The sequence below is a fragment of the Phalacrocorax carbo genome, chromosome 1, assembly GCF_963921805.1.
Source record: "Phalacrocorax carbo chromosome 1, bPhaCar2.1, whole genome shotgun sequence".
NCBI classification, from domain to species: Eukaryota; Metazoa; Chordata; class Aves; order Suliformes; family Phalacrocoracidae; genus Phalacrocorax; species Phalacrocorax carbo.
This window is the reverse complement of record NC_087513.1, coordinates 51,540,847-51,556,643: the sequence shown is the minus strand read 5'-3', so window position 1 is coordinate 51,556,643 and position 15,797 is coordinate 51,540,847. Positions and strand designations below refer to the sequence as shown.

The following is a 15,797-nucleotide window of genomic DNA, read 5'->3' as shown; positions in this document are numbered from 1 at the left end:
CAAACCCCATCAAAGCCCAGATTTCAGCAGGTTTTATGTTATGAGGCTAATGCCATGGCATGATAACAGTTGATAATTTAGCCAGACGAACAAAATCAAACATGATCTTTTTATGGTTACTATTATTTTCCTGATTCTTCCTGATACTCTCTAAGTTCACCTCTTTATGAGCTCTCTGAGATGCAATAAAATAATAACAAAAAAACCTCCCCAAGAATAATTTTGAAATATTTCTAGTATAATTTGTCACAAATTCCCTGTGTATTTATACACTTGATGAAAAGAAAGTAATATCTCACGTTTGAGTTTAATTTCTCCTTTCTCAGATTTTTCAAAACTGGTTTTGTGTGTCACAGATGTTTGGTTTGGTTTTATTGGTTGTGAATAGAAGCTTCTGGAATGCAGTTTCTGAATACTGAGTTTGTGCTGAACAGTTTCAACCTTTCACCTTGAAACTGCTGGGAGATATGAAGTAAAGAAAAATCTGACTGGTGTTTTTTTGTTGTTGTTTGGGTTTAAAAAAAAAAAAAAGAATGAAAGAGCAGTTTTATTCAGCTAGTTGGTAGTCTAAACAGCATATCCATGAAATTAAAATCTTGTTAAAAGTATTTTGAAGAAGTTGTTGTTCAAAATTCATATTTTTTACTGCTTACATCAAAAATCCTGTCTGTTGACCTAAAATTCTAATTTTTGTTGTAGTAGTAGCAGCACAAAATACTAATTGTTAGAAATATTGCTGAGAAGATTTCTTGAAAAGTTTTTCATTGTGCTAAAATAAAGAAAAGCAAAGGCATCTGCTTGCGATTTCTGGTTTCTGTGCTTTTAAGAAAATTATTATATATCTTTATTTGAGTGGCCATAGCTACTGTAGGTATTGGTGATAACTTTCTTGAAGTCCTGGCAGGTAAAATCCTTGCTTTGTTGATTGATGATGGCAGATGTGCTCAGAAAATATGACTCCTAGTCCCAAAATAGAGACTAAACCTTAGAATTATTAATAATATCAATATTTCAATGATTGCACTTGCTCCTCACTTTTTGGTAGCATCTCAACATCAAATCTAACAAACTATGTTTATAATGAGGAGGGGGCAGAGGACGTAGAATATCTGTGTGGTGACTGGTATTTCTCCTGGGTATGAAACAGCATGTGGGCTCAGTCTCATGATAAAATCCCTGAAAATATTTTGTATACTTGACTTGATTGGCATATTGATTTAATTGATGAAGGAATTCCATATCTTGGGTCATTCCTGTCCCAAATATAAAAAGCCACATGATTCAGTGCTCAAAATTGATGTGTTCTTGAATTGTGTTGTATTTCAATAGCCTGGCTGAAAACCAGCATGGATTTCTGGAGTGAGAGGTAGCAGTGATCCTTTGTAGATGGGTCTCGAGATTATATTTTCATTACTTCTTCTAACAGAAGGAGAGGTTCTTTGAATACCCTCTCTTCAAATTTAACAGAATAGTGTTTGATTCATTGTGATTCAATGTTTTCAGTAAAATAATAAGAACAAAATTCAAGTAGAAAGGGAAAATGTACTACTCAAGTACAAACCTCCAGCAGAAGGCAGAAAAAAAATGCACTTTCTGCATCACAGTGAAATTATAGTTACACGTTAGTTGAGTGGAGGGACGATGATGGTTTTATATACCTAATAGGAAAAGTATTATAGATAACTCATCCCAGCTGTTGAAATAGTTATTTTGGTTACAGTAATCAAGGCTTATTTATAAAGATGGTGATATAGAATGCTACAAGGATGCTATAGGTTTCTTTTGGTGAATGTATATGCTGGTGTTTTGCTTCAAGACCATGGAGGTCTACAAGGCTGTAACAACAAAATTTTCTATGAATATATTATCTGATTTGGAATTGTTGGGGTTTTTTTTTCTGTTTGCTTTTGCCTCTAGCAGTCTTGTTGTGTGTCATAATTCTGTAGAGGATCCAGTTGGCTTCAACTGTGCTAACTCTCATTTGATAAAAATATGCTGAAATTTGATAAGGCAACCTTCAGGAAAAAACTCCATATAGTATTTGATACTAAAATGATACAGTAAGTACACGCATATAAGGCTGTATATTACAGTGTTTAAATTCTCATTGGCATAAACAAATACTTTTCAATTAATTTGTTTGCTTTGTGTATCATAAAATAGTACATAACACATTTTTATTTAAAATATGCAAGGAAAGAATACTGTAAAAAGTGGGTTTTGTAAAAGTAAGCATGCCATGAAGTTGAACAGTGATGCATAGAGGGTTATACGATGTAGCATTTTAGATCTTGTTAGACATTCTCCAGTGAACAAAAGCACTATGACTTATTAGTGAACAGCTTGCGGTTGCAGCTGACATGTCTCGCTGGTATTTGCTCAAACTGGTGAGAAGACTAATTCAGACCGATGCTTACACAAGAGAGCAAAGCGTTTTCATTTAATCTATAGTGGATTGTTTGGGCTGTCAAACTGATGTCTGTAGACTTAGAAGAACAATTCTTTTTCTTTGTGAGGTTGTAACAAAATTTTATTGATGGAATTTAACAATATTCTTAAAAGCTAAAATTTCAGGGAGAGGTGGAGAGCTTGTTGTGTGCTGCCATATATTAATTATGTACCATAAGTAATGGTTGGTCTGGAAATGCGCCTTATCGACAGACTGAAGAACCAAAGCAGTAAGGATTGCTGCATAATGATGCAGCTTGGCAATACAGTTTGTCATCCACTGACTACGTGCTCCTGACAAAGCCAGCTTCCTCCTTCTTTTGGCTCTTAAACTTGCATCAGCAGATAAGCAGTCGCTTTGTTTTGAAGGGATAGTTTTCTGCCAGTTGACTTTTCTTACACCACATCACGATGTCGTTAGCTTAGAGCCTGTTCTCCTCCACAAAGCAATGGGAACATCTGGCCACAGGCAGTGAAATACTGGGTTTGGAGGTAGACGGCTGTTAGATTAGCTAAATGAAACTTTCAAGGAAAAGTGAACTGAGGCTGATACTGTCATCAGACTGAGGCCCATGATACCATGGTTTTTGCTTCCAGTTTTTCTGATGAGTCGTTTGGTACTACAGGGCTGCTCTTTGTTTTTTTGCCTCTTACTGCTTCACTGGCAGAAGCCTGAATCTTCCTTCTCTTGCTGCGGTTGTGGAGTGCAGTAGCAGCCTAGCAGTTGAAAGATCAATGGCATTTGTAGCCCAACAGATTTGGGAAAAATTTACCATTGCTACTACAGCAAGAAAGAAACAGTCTGCAAATCGGCACATTTGTTAAGGGGTAAAAATAAAAGTATCTTAGTTTTTCCGCTTTTTGTAGCATAGTGAAGATGAGGATTGGGCTCGGGAATGCCTCAACAAATCCTTCCCTAGGGCAATTTTCTGTGGGTTGTTTTTTTTATTACTGTTATTCTGTTTTGTGAAAATATTAGTATTTATTATCTAAATGTGCTGTACAAGTCAAAGACTTAATGATTTGAATCATCAGAAGCCAGACTAAAAAGTGTGAATATTTCAAATAGCTTCTTTTTAGAGCTTTTTTTTAACATGTGGAGTTCAAACATTCTATATCCTGAGTCAGAGTCATCTTTACTTCACTTCAGTGAAATTTGCTGAAATATGTAGTGCATCGTGGCAAAAAATAAATGGTGAGTTAAGGAAAAACAGAAATTGTTGATTTTAACGGCTGATTTAAAGTGCGAACAGTTAAGTGTTGCTTTCGCAAATAGGAATAGGTTCATTCTTTGGAAAAATGTACTTTTTTGACAGAGTTTAAGAGAAGTGAAAATAGATCTGTTGACCAGGAATGAGACATTCTGAAAAAGTGTCATGGGATGGCACTAAAGAATATTATACGGGTCAAGACAAGCAATTAGAAAGAGGAATAGCTGGTAAGCTTGTATTATGGGGAATAGGAGATCAGAGTAGCATATGCTGGAAAAGAAATAGACTTGTTCGAAAGTCAGATGTGAAAAGCAGAATGTGGTAATAAAATGCTAGTACTGGACTGTTGTGAATGGTTTACTATGGGTGGCAAGTGAAGAAGCTGGTATTTGCAGCAGCGTTTTGGGACATCCAAATGGGGACCGGAAGTAAAGATAACAAAACGGTTTGGGGTTTTGGTTTTTTACTTCCAAATATGTGTGAAAAAACAGGAGGTGTTTGGGGTTTTTTATTTGGAAGATGTGTTTGTTTACTTATTAGGTTACGTTACTCAGCTCACAGAACCTGCAGTATTTAAGTTCAAATGCCTGTCTCCTCTTCTTGTGCCCAAGCGTTAGTAGTCAGTGGTACACAGAACATAGACATCAAGTTACAGCAATGCAGTTGGGTACTAGCCAGAAAAAAGAAAAGGTTCTGCATAGTGTAGCTCTTCTCAGAGCATTTGCTGTGGCTGGCATTAGAAACAGAGAGTAAAGATAAGCATGAGTTGGGGTGGTTTACCTCCACAGAAGACAGTGATATTAGTGTCACAAATGCTTGTATGTTTATCTGCCATCAAGCAGAGTAGGACAAATGTGATTCTCATTTCAGGCAAATTATAAAAATAGTATGCATTTATCAGCCAGTAATAAAGCAAGACTGTGAATAAGCATTGCACATGAAGATAGAAAATGGGGTTTTAAGATGTAGAGGAGGGGGAAATTGCTATGAGTGTTCTGGCTACCCTAGCAAAGCAATTGGTGCCTGAATATGTTCTCCAGAATATAGTCTGGAACTGGATCAAGAAATAGCTCATTAAGCAACATACAATTAACTGTAAGCTTTTCAGCGTTTAACAGTACCGTGTTGATTGAACACTGATATATTCTGTTGCAAGTTGACCCTAAAGATAACCAGAAAAGAATCAAACTAGAAAATGTTATTAATTGACCTCATTTGGAAAAATAAATAAGTGGCATACAAGAAAATACTATCATTTTAATTTTCTAAAAGATAGTTTTTATTACCTAAAGTAGTTTGTTGTCCCTGAAAGCTAAGGTTTTGCATTCCAGTAAATCTTTACTTGTTAGAGTTATAAAGGAATGCACGCAGATTCCCTCTGCATAGTTGAGGGTCTATTTACACCACTTACACACCTGTTAGGTTTAAAAAAGGATACATAACATAGGGAGTTACTCTACTACCTTTAAAAAAAAATGAAATAAAAATTTAAAAGGTTCATAAAGGGATGCAAAATTAATTAAGGTTAAAAATGGACATTTAACTCTGTAGTGTTGACAAGCTCAAAATCTTAAATATCAAAAATTAAAGAGCCTAGGGAAAATAATCAGCCCTACCATTAATTTTACATGCTTCCTTATTACTTCTTTAAACAGCATTATAGCAGGGTCTTGTAACAGCCTGCATTTTTAACAGCCTGCTAATAATTTATTATTATATTAATAATATGTTTTCTTATAAAAAGTTGATTGGTTTTAGTAATTTTCTTTGGTTTAAGGGTTTGGGTGGGGTTTTTTTTCATTCTCTTTTGTCTGAGAAATGCTAACACATCATTAGATTCAGCTGGTCATTGAAATTAGTATGGACAAAGTCCATATCTGTCCAGAAAGTGTCTTTTTCATGGTTTCATGGAATTCCGCAGAGGTTTAAGAGAACTAGAAATTCTTAAAAATCACTGTTTACTGCTGTTGCTTGCACTCCAGCCTGGCATCATGCCAAAACAGCAGCAAGCCCCGGGGTTCAGGAGAGCAGGTGTTGCTGCTACTAAAGCAGCAGTAGCAAGATTGCAATGAGATGGCTGCACAAGCAGCATGAAGGAGCGGAGATGAGCGATTGCATGTAACATACAGGTCTGGGCCTCATATGCTAAGGTCAGTGCTTGGCCTGGGTGACGTCTCCTTAAAGGCTGTTCAGCACCAGCAGGGAGATGGGTTGCCTCCCCCAGGCTCGGCAGCCGGCCCAAACTGGCCAAAGGGCTATTCTCTACCGTCTGATGTGGCGCTCGGCAATAAAAGCTGGAGGAAAAGAGGAGGAAGAGGGGACATATGCGGCTATGGCATTTGTCTTCCACTCCCTGAACCACCGCTGGTTGTGCTGAGGCCCAGCTTTCAAGGAGGTGGCTGGACACCTGCCTGCCGATGGGAAGCAGTGAATCAGCTCCTCTTTCCACTCTGCTTGGGCTCACAGCTTTTCCTTTCCCTGTTAAACTGTCATTACCTCCACCCACAAGTCTCCTCACCGTCCTTCCGTCTTCTCTGCAACCCGCTGGGAACAGGGAGCGAGCGCTCAGCTGGGTGCAGGCTTGGCTGTTTGCCGGGGTCAGCCCGCAGTGGGGGAATAAGTCTCTTGCTGCCATCAGCTGAACAGGTTGCCTAAGCCTCAGCAGACTGCCTGGTCTTGAACGCTCAAGGCTCAAAATTGGCTGGCGGATAGTAGGGTTCTCACTTTTCTTTTTGACATAATCTCAGTTAAATTAACTGGGGTTTTCAGCTGTGTCAAACCAATGTAATTTTTGTTTCCAGGTTTTCTGTTTAGCTACTAGGAATGTTGTGCTTATTTCTCTCATGCACGTCTAATGAATCCTCTTTCATATTGCTGGATAGCATTTTATTATGATTGCTTTCTTCTCCCAAGAGCTGGTTGCTTCAATTATTGCAAAAACTAGGAGGAATTAAGGTTGTACAGGCAAACAAAACCTAATTTCTGTCTTTCAGGTATTTTGGTTTGCCATCTAAATGACTTTCTTTAATTTTCCCTATATTAGGCAGTTAGGTAAAGGATAATTATAGTACGAAGAGGACTTTATAAATGTGACTTTATATATGTAGCTTTATGACCTTTCAAATATTAGTGTCATAAAAGGCTTCCGACTGGTAGGTAACAATTTTAATATATGGTTTAAATAAAGAAGTCTTGGTGTGGTTGACATTTCAACACAGCCAAATATGCCTGAGTGTTGCAAGTAGAGTAGTAGTGTAGATCATTAGGAGGAGAAATCTATAAGGTACCTGATGCAGTTTCTATGAAATCATTATATTTTCCTCTCAGAAAAGAAACTTTGTTCAACTCTAAGAAGTTAAGGAAAATGGTCAGTGTTTTTGTTTACAACATGACAAATATGTAGGCTTCCGGCACTAAATACTCATTTTTTGAGGGGGGAAAAAAGAAGTGATTGCTGTCATATATTGTCCATTATATTACAAATGTAAGTAGAGAAATTATACTATAAGCAGGTATTACAATTCTGAAAAAAAACTATCTCTACTTTTACCCTCAGGTTGCGCTGGGTTGGTTTTGGTTTTTTTTTAAAGACAGCTGTTGAGGGTGGGGTGGGGTGTTTTACACTTAAAGTATACTATTGTTTGTGGGTTTTTTCCCCAAACTGGAATATGTTTTGGCCTTTGCATCAGGAAGTACTTATATTCAAACAATATCTGTATTATGCACTGTGGAGCACCAAATGTTAGTTTACAGCTTAAGCTCAGCTTAGACCTGAGGGTGTCACATGGATCTCTGAAGTAAGTCATGGGGGGGGTTTGCAATTGCCTATTGCAAAACTGGCATAGACAGAGCTTCTGAGATGAGAATGAAGGAAGGGGACTTCTGTAATAGAATTGCAGCTAGGTCCCATTATAATATTTTCTGGTACCTAAAATGTTATCTCCAGTTTTTATGGTAGCTGGACTCCAAAGTAATGAATTCTTAGTAGCTGTAAAGCACCTTAGACTTGTTTTGTTTCCCTTCCTCTCCATTTGAAAAGGTATGTGTTTGTTTGACGGGCGCTGTGCGCAGTTAATGGCATAGTTTTCAGATTGCCTTTGCTTCCTTCTTCCTACATACCCATCAATTTTGTATGCTTAGAAATGCTTCTTCAAGGCTGTGGAGCTGGGTGTGAAGCACCCCTTTGGCTGCCCCAAGAACGAGTGCTGTGGGAGGAGGGAACATACAGATGGAAAGCTTTGGGTTACAATCAACTCAGTATTTCATGAGGCCTTTGAGTTGTGGTCTGTGATTTCAGTATCCCTATAAACAGACTCTGTTAAAATACTTCTTGTCAAACAAGCACGGTAGGACAATAATAGAGTACTGCAGCAGGTTTCTATGCCATGGTATTAATAGATAGGAGTAGGAGAAAGCTAATTTGCCACAGGATATATAGGATAATGATGATATCTACTGTGTTCAGGAAGTTATATTGAAAAACTTAGCTCAGTTCTTTTCTGCTGTCTTGGAATTTGTCAAATTTTGGCTTTATTTTATGTTCTTGAGCAACAGGAGAAAGAAAATCAGGATATCGCCCCACTGTTGATCTGGGATAACAATAGGATGGTAGAATAAGAGACGTGCTTATCCTTTTCCTGCCATCCTTGTCTTGTTCCAGCAGTTCCACAGTTTCCTGCTGCAGTGAGGTGACACAGCTACTTTCTTTAAGGCAACATAGAGCTCTTTCCTTTGTGCTCATCTGTTTTGATAAGCTACCTGAATTTTCTGAAGAATGCAATAAATTATAGGGTGAATTTATTTATTTAATTAATTTTAATAATCTGAAGCTTCTTCAGTAGGGAAGAGACATTTCTTTTTTCAGATGACTCTACCTTCACTGAATTTTAGTTGCCTGTCACAAAAATAGAATCAGCAGAGCCTGCAAAAAGAAGGAAAATTCTTTAGTGGAAAATACTGTTTTACTGTAGGGATTACTGCTAGCTGCTGTTATAATTAATTAGTTTCTCTACTCTCCCAAAAAACACACAGGCAGTTCTAAAATTGCCAACGTTTTGAAAAATTTGAAATATCGAAGTTGAAAATTAGTAAAGAAATTGGAAGCTGCCAAAACTGAGGCATCATTCTGTTTTCTTTTAATTTCACTTCAAAATGTTGGTCAAAGCTGCCATTCTGTGAACAGTACTTCTTTTGTTTAATGAGAATTGAAAAATTCTGTACAAAATAAGAAATACAGACACTGATTTTCCCAGTTACACAAAGAAGCTGACGTTGGGCAGCAAAGTAGAAGCTAATAGATTTTGTACTCTGTACCTAAGGAGGTGTGAGGAGCAAAAGGAAAAAAGGAGGATCAGCTGCCAGAAGTTAAAGCTTCGGTGGCATCTCTCAAAAAATTTCTGCCTGTATCCAGTGGCCGTAGCGAATAGCATATGTAGATCAATCATTTGGGGGATGTGTATTAGCACTTCAGTCTTACCTGAAATTGCACTAATTGCCACAATACATTCATTTTTTTAATATATTTTTAACTGATTTTTTTTGTTTTCCAGTTGCTCCAGGTACATGTACAGATCATGCATATACGTGTTTCAAATACATTATCAACACTGAAAGCTTAGCAAGTTGTCCACCAAGATCTCAAGTCTTGAAAAGTCTGATGATCCAGTTCTGTGGCAGCCTAAGCCAATTTAGCTGCCGGCTTCCTGGGCTTGCCCTGCTGCCTCTTGCCCTGTGGTCAGGCTGTGAGCTTGTGTGACCTTACACTGAACCTGTTTGGAGCACAAAGCTGGCAGGAAGCTATGCACTTCGCCTGAGATAGTTTCTCGATGATTTAGCATGCTGAAATAATTCAAAGCTGCTGCAAAGACACGAGTAGGAACACATGGCCAAGCCTGAGGGGAACCGAATGGGGCTGTAGCTGCCAGAGTTTAGGTTAGCTCAGGGTACCCAGAATTCAAAGCTGGAGGTAAGATAGAACAGGGGTAGCATCAAGAAGATCATACTGCTGTCAGGTCAGTATTGATTAAATCTGAGGTCCACCAGCAGAAATCTGGAGATTCCCTCTTCTGCTAGAGAAAAAAAGCGTGAAAACAGCAGCGGTTCCTGAGATGTCCCCGTAACTTAAGGGCAGAATCCATGGGGGTTGATTGTACAGTTTGATGCTGAGTGTGATTTTCCTTTACTTGGATAAACTACATTTACTGAAAAACTATTCCTGCTGTTCTGGAAATCACGTCCCATTTTTTATGCGCCTGGATGTATTGCCCTAGTATCTCCATGGTGGGGACTGGCCGCTTTAAGAGAATATTTGGTATTGCGTTTTCCGTCATGTTTGAGATTAAAGCCAAAGAAAAAATTGATGAGAATGTGCAGCTGCCCCCATAAACACCCCTTTTTTTCATGTTTATTGAAAGGTGAAGTAATTTTGTTTCCCTCTTGTCTTAGAAATTACAGCTGAAAAATTTACTCGTGAGAAACAGAAGCTGATGTAGGGAAAATTGCATTTATATAATGGTGTTTTGGTTTTCTAATGACCATATGCTAAAGAGCTTGAAATATTACAAGCGTTAATACATTTTTCTAGTTTGGCTCAATGACGAAGTGACTCTGTTTTGTAAGACTGAAAAAATGCGAGTTGAAGCAAGTTTATAACTTTAAAGGGAGAGTGAGATATTTTGAATCATGGAGATCTCTTGTTATTCTAATGTAATTATGATATGAAATGTATTTACCAGCCTCTGAATTATCAGTTTCTGGTATTCCAGGTATGCATAAGTATGCAAGTAAACTCAGTACATTTATCCACAATGTAATTAATTACATTTTAATATTTCGTTCCTCTTGTTAAAGAAATGAGGTTGTAAAGCACTGAAATTTTGAACCTGTTATCTAAGCAATTTGAAGTATTATTAGAAGAGAGCATTTTTAAAAACAATTTCTGTGAAATTACTTATTTTTCATTCATATAAATATTTCAGTTTTAAATAGCAACGCTGTAGTAACAGTAACACTACAGGTGTTAAAAGATTTTTTTCCAGGAAATTCTGAATTATAGTTGACCTTTATCTTGTTAACATTATTTACTGCAGGATTTGAACAAGCGTTTGTCCCTGCCTGCTGACATCAGGATACCTGATGGCTATCTTGAAAAGCTGCAGATTAACAGCCCACCATTTGATCAGCCAATGAGTCGACGTTCTCGTAGAGCATCACTAGTAAGTGTAACGCATCTGCCATGATTAACCAACCTCTTGGTTCTTCAGATTTCTTTTCATGCGGATGTCTGTATGCCATAGGTATGATTCAACTTCACTTACACCGTGGCTTTTGCATCCTGAACTTCAGTGTGCACCTGTCGAAATCCATTGAAGAATTTCATCCTTCCATCCATATTTCTTCTGCAAACTTGGCCCTGTCATTTCGCAGTGAAGGTCTTAACCCATTGAAATCAGTGGCTAAACTGAACTCCTGAAGTGCATACTTAAATCCTTTTGCTTTTTAGAGCAGGGATGATCTGTTTGAGCAAATAGGCCACATAGACTTAGGTCAAGCCAGGGGCTCTCGTGTTTACAGTAGGAAGACCCCAAAGCAGCATAATATGAAGGCAGATCCTCCTCACTGTTCTTGTATTTGATAACATATTTTCTTTCTCAGAATTACCGTTGAGATGATAATTTTTATTATTTTTTTAAAAAGCATATGTGGATTCCTACAAATATGAAGCAATAAGTTCACATATACCTTTTTAGATTATTGGGTTATTTTAAAAAATAACTCTTTCCTTGGAGATGGCAGAATGAGGATTCCTATACTGTAATTAGAGTATAAATGCTAGAAATCCTGCTAGAAACTCATAAAATATGTGCATCGTTAAATATTCCAAAAATGTTTTTATTTTAACAAAAATTCGATCATAATTTTATCTATCAGCTTTCTTTATGTTAATCGAGGTCTTAAAGAATTGCTAGGCCATTACTGACCTCCTGAGCAAATTCATTGGTGAGAAAATCTTTGCAGAGAAAAACTGGATAGGTTTATGAAATCCACATCATTCTTTGTCTTCTTGATTTAGTAGCTTATTTGTTGAAAAATAAATGTGGAAGTACATTTAGTGAATTAGTTTTATTAACTGTGAAATATATTCTTTGTGAATTAATAACGTCTATAACAAAGCAGTGGTTGAGTTTTATCATGTATTTTTCCCCTGAAAAAGTACAATTTAGTGTGCTAGACTAAAGCTCTGATCTGCATGTCACCTTTTACAAGAATAATATTGAAAGAAGACTGCATCAAAACACTGGAAGTAGTAATAATATAGCAAGTGTAAATATTTGTGCCAGAATTTTGTAGCTCTTCAACCGCCTAGTTACTGATGTAGCATTGAACTGAGGAACAGACTTCCCCAAACCTTCTCTTTTCAGATGGTGGTGAAGTACTTTTTCAGTAGAACCTTTTCAGTGTCAGAATATAGTATTTGGGGGCTGGAGGGATTTTCCTGTATATCTGAATCCCCTTACTCTTTCAATAGTGAGCCCTGGGAGCAGCTGAAGTTCTCTCCTCTTTACCTTCTAGAAGTCAGACAGAAAAACAGTGCCCTCTAATGAATATCGTGTGTGTATGGAATCAGCTTCCTGTCACAAGGTTGTTTTGTTTTGCCTTTTAAAAACGCTTTCAGGGCTTAAAAGTCCAAAATGAAACCTGCCAGCAGTGCTGTGGTGTGCAGGCATGCATTTACTGCATTGTCCTTTCAGGATTTCAAACTAACCTTTAAAAAAACCCAGAAATTCAAGGACTTATTATTCCAAGATTGTCATTGAAGCTTGCTAACAGACTGTTAATTACAGTATATGAATATTGTACTCTGCTTCAAAGGCATGTCTCTTTTCAAGGCTTAGTAGCAATCAAAGGGAAAAAAACTACAAAAAGTATCAAGTGAGGACTTGTTATACTTTAGGCCTGGTGTATTTCTTTGAAATACAACAAAAAAAATTAGCTTTTATGGTAATTGTATTTTGTGTGTACATGTACATTAATGCACAGTAGGATAGGTGTACCTCTTACGCACCAGCCATTAGAAGTAAGAGATTGTAAGTGTGATGCATCAGTGTTTCTGTGTAAGTCAAGTTAGACAGATGTGTATTGCAGAAATAAATTAAATAGTTCAGAAATTATTTTGAAGGAAAAAGGAAACTGATCGTAGGTTGAGGAATCTAAAAATAAGTTTCTGTTATGAGTGGTAGGCAACCAAAATGTGATTAAAAATTAAATGCATTGACAGGCAGGTCTTGAAGAATATCTGTCCTCTCTATGTAGGAAATATTTTATGATTTTATTGTCTAAAGAAGACTTTGAGTTTGTTAGTCTTGATGAACAACATCGAGGTTTCTTAGAAATCAGACTTCTAAGTTGTATCCCAGACTGTCTCGCAGTAGCAAGGCTAATGGCTATGAGTTCTCCTTTAGACTCCTGTAAACTAAGCAGCCTATCTTTTTAATTCTAATGCCATCTAATACTCACTTCAAGTTATGTTTGTTTAAGTAGGTCAATATGCACTTCGGAAACATAATATTTATTTTACTAACATTGTACCTATATCAGTGGTATGTTTAAAGTCTCACTGGAGTTATAAGGGTTGTCAAATATCAACTTTGCTCATATTTTGGGATAAACAGCTTGGCTTCAAGAAGCTTTTAAATATGCTGATGCTAAAGTATCCTTATGCAGTTTTAAAATATTTCAGTTCTAACACTAATTTAATAAAGCAGAATTACTCTTAAAGCTATGTTAACTGTGTGCCCTTTTTTCTCTTAGATATGTCAAACGTTTACAGACAGGATCTTATATTTACTTCAGATGTATATTCATGCACGTGTTCTGAAAATTAAGTATTAATTCAACCTTTCCTAGTATACCTTCATATTGTTGTCAAATCTTAATACAGACAGCAGTATTTGTGTTAGACTGTGTTAGCATGAAATAATATACAACTTTGATATCCATTGGATTTTAGGAGCAAATCAACGTATTCAGACTTGTGGGTGTAGGTGCTGAAGCCAGTCCAGAGTCGAAGTATCGTTCCTTAGAAAGAAATAACAAGTGGGGAGCTATGTTTGGAAGTGGGAGGAGGAGGTGATGCTAGGGAGAAAACCTGTCTTTTTTGTCTTAGTGTATGTTCAATTTTCAGTAAAGCAAAACCTCATGAAGCTTACGGATTTTGGGTTTTGATGGGGTACAGGCTATATGCACTTTGTAAATTGGTTTAAAAATTGACATGTGTTACAAGTCTACTTTCAGTATTCTTTACACTGTAAGAACAATAAAAAACTTCAGTGTCATTAACAATGGGTTTACGTGTAAATAACTGTAAGAGATAACTGTATTAAATATGAGAGTAGTAGTGGATTTGAACAGGAAAAGTAATGATCTTACAGTCTTCAGAGAAAGATGTTATATAGGCAGGCAAACCCTCCTGGCTTGCATTGCAGAGCTGAGTTGGTGATGAAAAAAGAGAAGGTGAATAGATACAAGTAAAATACACAAAGACTTGAAGTTATGAGCCATTAAACATAAATTGTTAAGACAAAGCTGAAGCTTGTATGGGATTTTACTGGCAGTTTTAGACTGGAAGGCATTGAGAGGTCAGAAACAGAGGAAAACTGCAGCTGAGATCTTGAATGTCTTATACATATTAGTAGATCTTGAACATGTTACACATATTAGTAGGGAGCAAATAAGTAATTAAAGTTATTTTGAAAGAAGCAGTAGCTAAGCAAGAAAAAGGATGGAATAGTTTGAGAAGACTGCTGTGCTTTAAGGTATAACCTATTAGTAGTAATCAGATCAGAAGAGTGGAGAGGACTTAAGCAGGAGGTAGGGTAAAGTGGAGTTTCAGCCTAAGTGTAACCCAGTACATAGTCCTTTCAGGATATGTAGTAGACTGGCCAACAAGCTGAGCATTAGGCTTGGACGCTGGGATGCATTTATATCATAATATTCTAAATTGTTCTTAAAATAGCAGAACCGTGCAGTGTTCAGTCAAGTACTATCAGGTATTTTTCTGAAACAAAGTTTAGCTTGCTGATTAAACGATGTATAAATAAAGTGTTCAGTCTTAGTGATTGATTTTCCATGTCTTTTCATTGCAGTCAGAAATTGGATTTGGAAAAATGGAAACCTATATCAAGTTAGAAAAGCTTGGAGAGGTATGTATAGCTTTCTTTTGAAATTATTACTGCTTTGATGACAATGTCTTATGTAAAATTTTAGGTAAATTCCATATCCCTCAAAATACACATGGAATTTATCTTCTCAGTAAACCAAACATATTCATCATGTGTAACAATTGTCACTACCACACAAATGATCTATGCATACATAATAAGCCAAAAAAAAAAAGAAGGCAGGAAAACCATCACCGCACTGGGGAAGAACAAGATCATTAGCAAATGACCTGTGACAGTCTTACATAAGCTGGCTCTGTGTGCAGATAGACAAAATTATTCTGTTGATAATAAAACTAGTTAAGTCTGGTGCTGTCCTGCTGTGAGTTAGGTGTTAGGGAGCACTCGTGCTGGACAAGAAGCCTTCAGAGAGCAGTCAGTGGCTATGCATGTTCTGGTAGAGAAGCCTGCGTGCCTGACCTGGGCAGCCAAGTGAAGTACGTAACACTGGGTTTGCCTTTCCTTGTGGGAGAGCAGCAGTACGGGTTTCTACCTCCACTCAGCCTCTGACTTCCAGAGAAATGTCCAGGTGTCAGCTCTGTCCAGTTTGACTGAAGTTGGACAATGTGATCAAAAATGGGCAAAGAGCACCAGACGTTACAGAAGGAAGCAGGGCTGGTCAGCATCTCTGCTGTAAATATTGCAGCTAGTCCTCCATTTGCAACGTTTTCATTTCCAAATGCATTTATTTTTTATTTTGCCTCTAGTGCTTGGTAGATAGGTCATTAGACATAACATAACATTGCGTATCTTTGAAGGAATGTTAATCTAGTAGCTGTCAAGTCATAGTTGCGGGCGTACATTATCTCAGTTGCTTACAAAGTATAGTGGAAAACACCAGGTACGTATTGTAATCTAGGGCACTTTGCGTAACCTCATTGCTTCCTCTTTGCATTTGATGGGATTAGTTGTACCTGCT

General features: G+C 37.2%; 1 protein-coding gene across 4 annotated transcripts in view; it reads left to right on the top strand.

Annotated features, from left to right (window-relative positions):
- Positions 1 to 15,797, top strand: part of CDK17 (cyclin dependent kinase 17) — a 92,770-nt gene that overhangs the window by 64,514 nt on the left and 12,459 nt on the right. For all 4 annotated transcript variants that reach the window (XM_064451274.1, XM_064451302.1, XM_064451283.1 and 1 more), the window contains 2 exons: positions 10,748 to 10,873; positions 14,804 to 14,860. In XM_064451274.1, the coding sequence (XP_064307344.1) occupies positions 10,748 to 10,873; positions 14,804 to 14,860 (183 nt within the window). The remainder of the gene's footprint in view (positions 1 to 10,747; positions 10,874 to 14,803; positions 14,861 to 15,797) is intronic.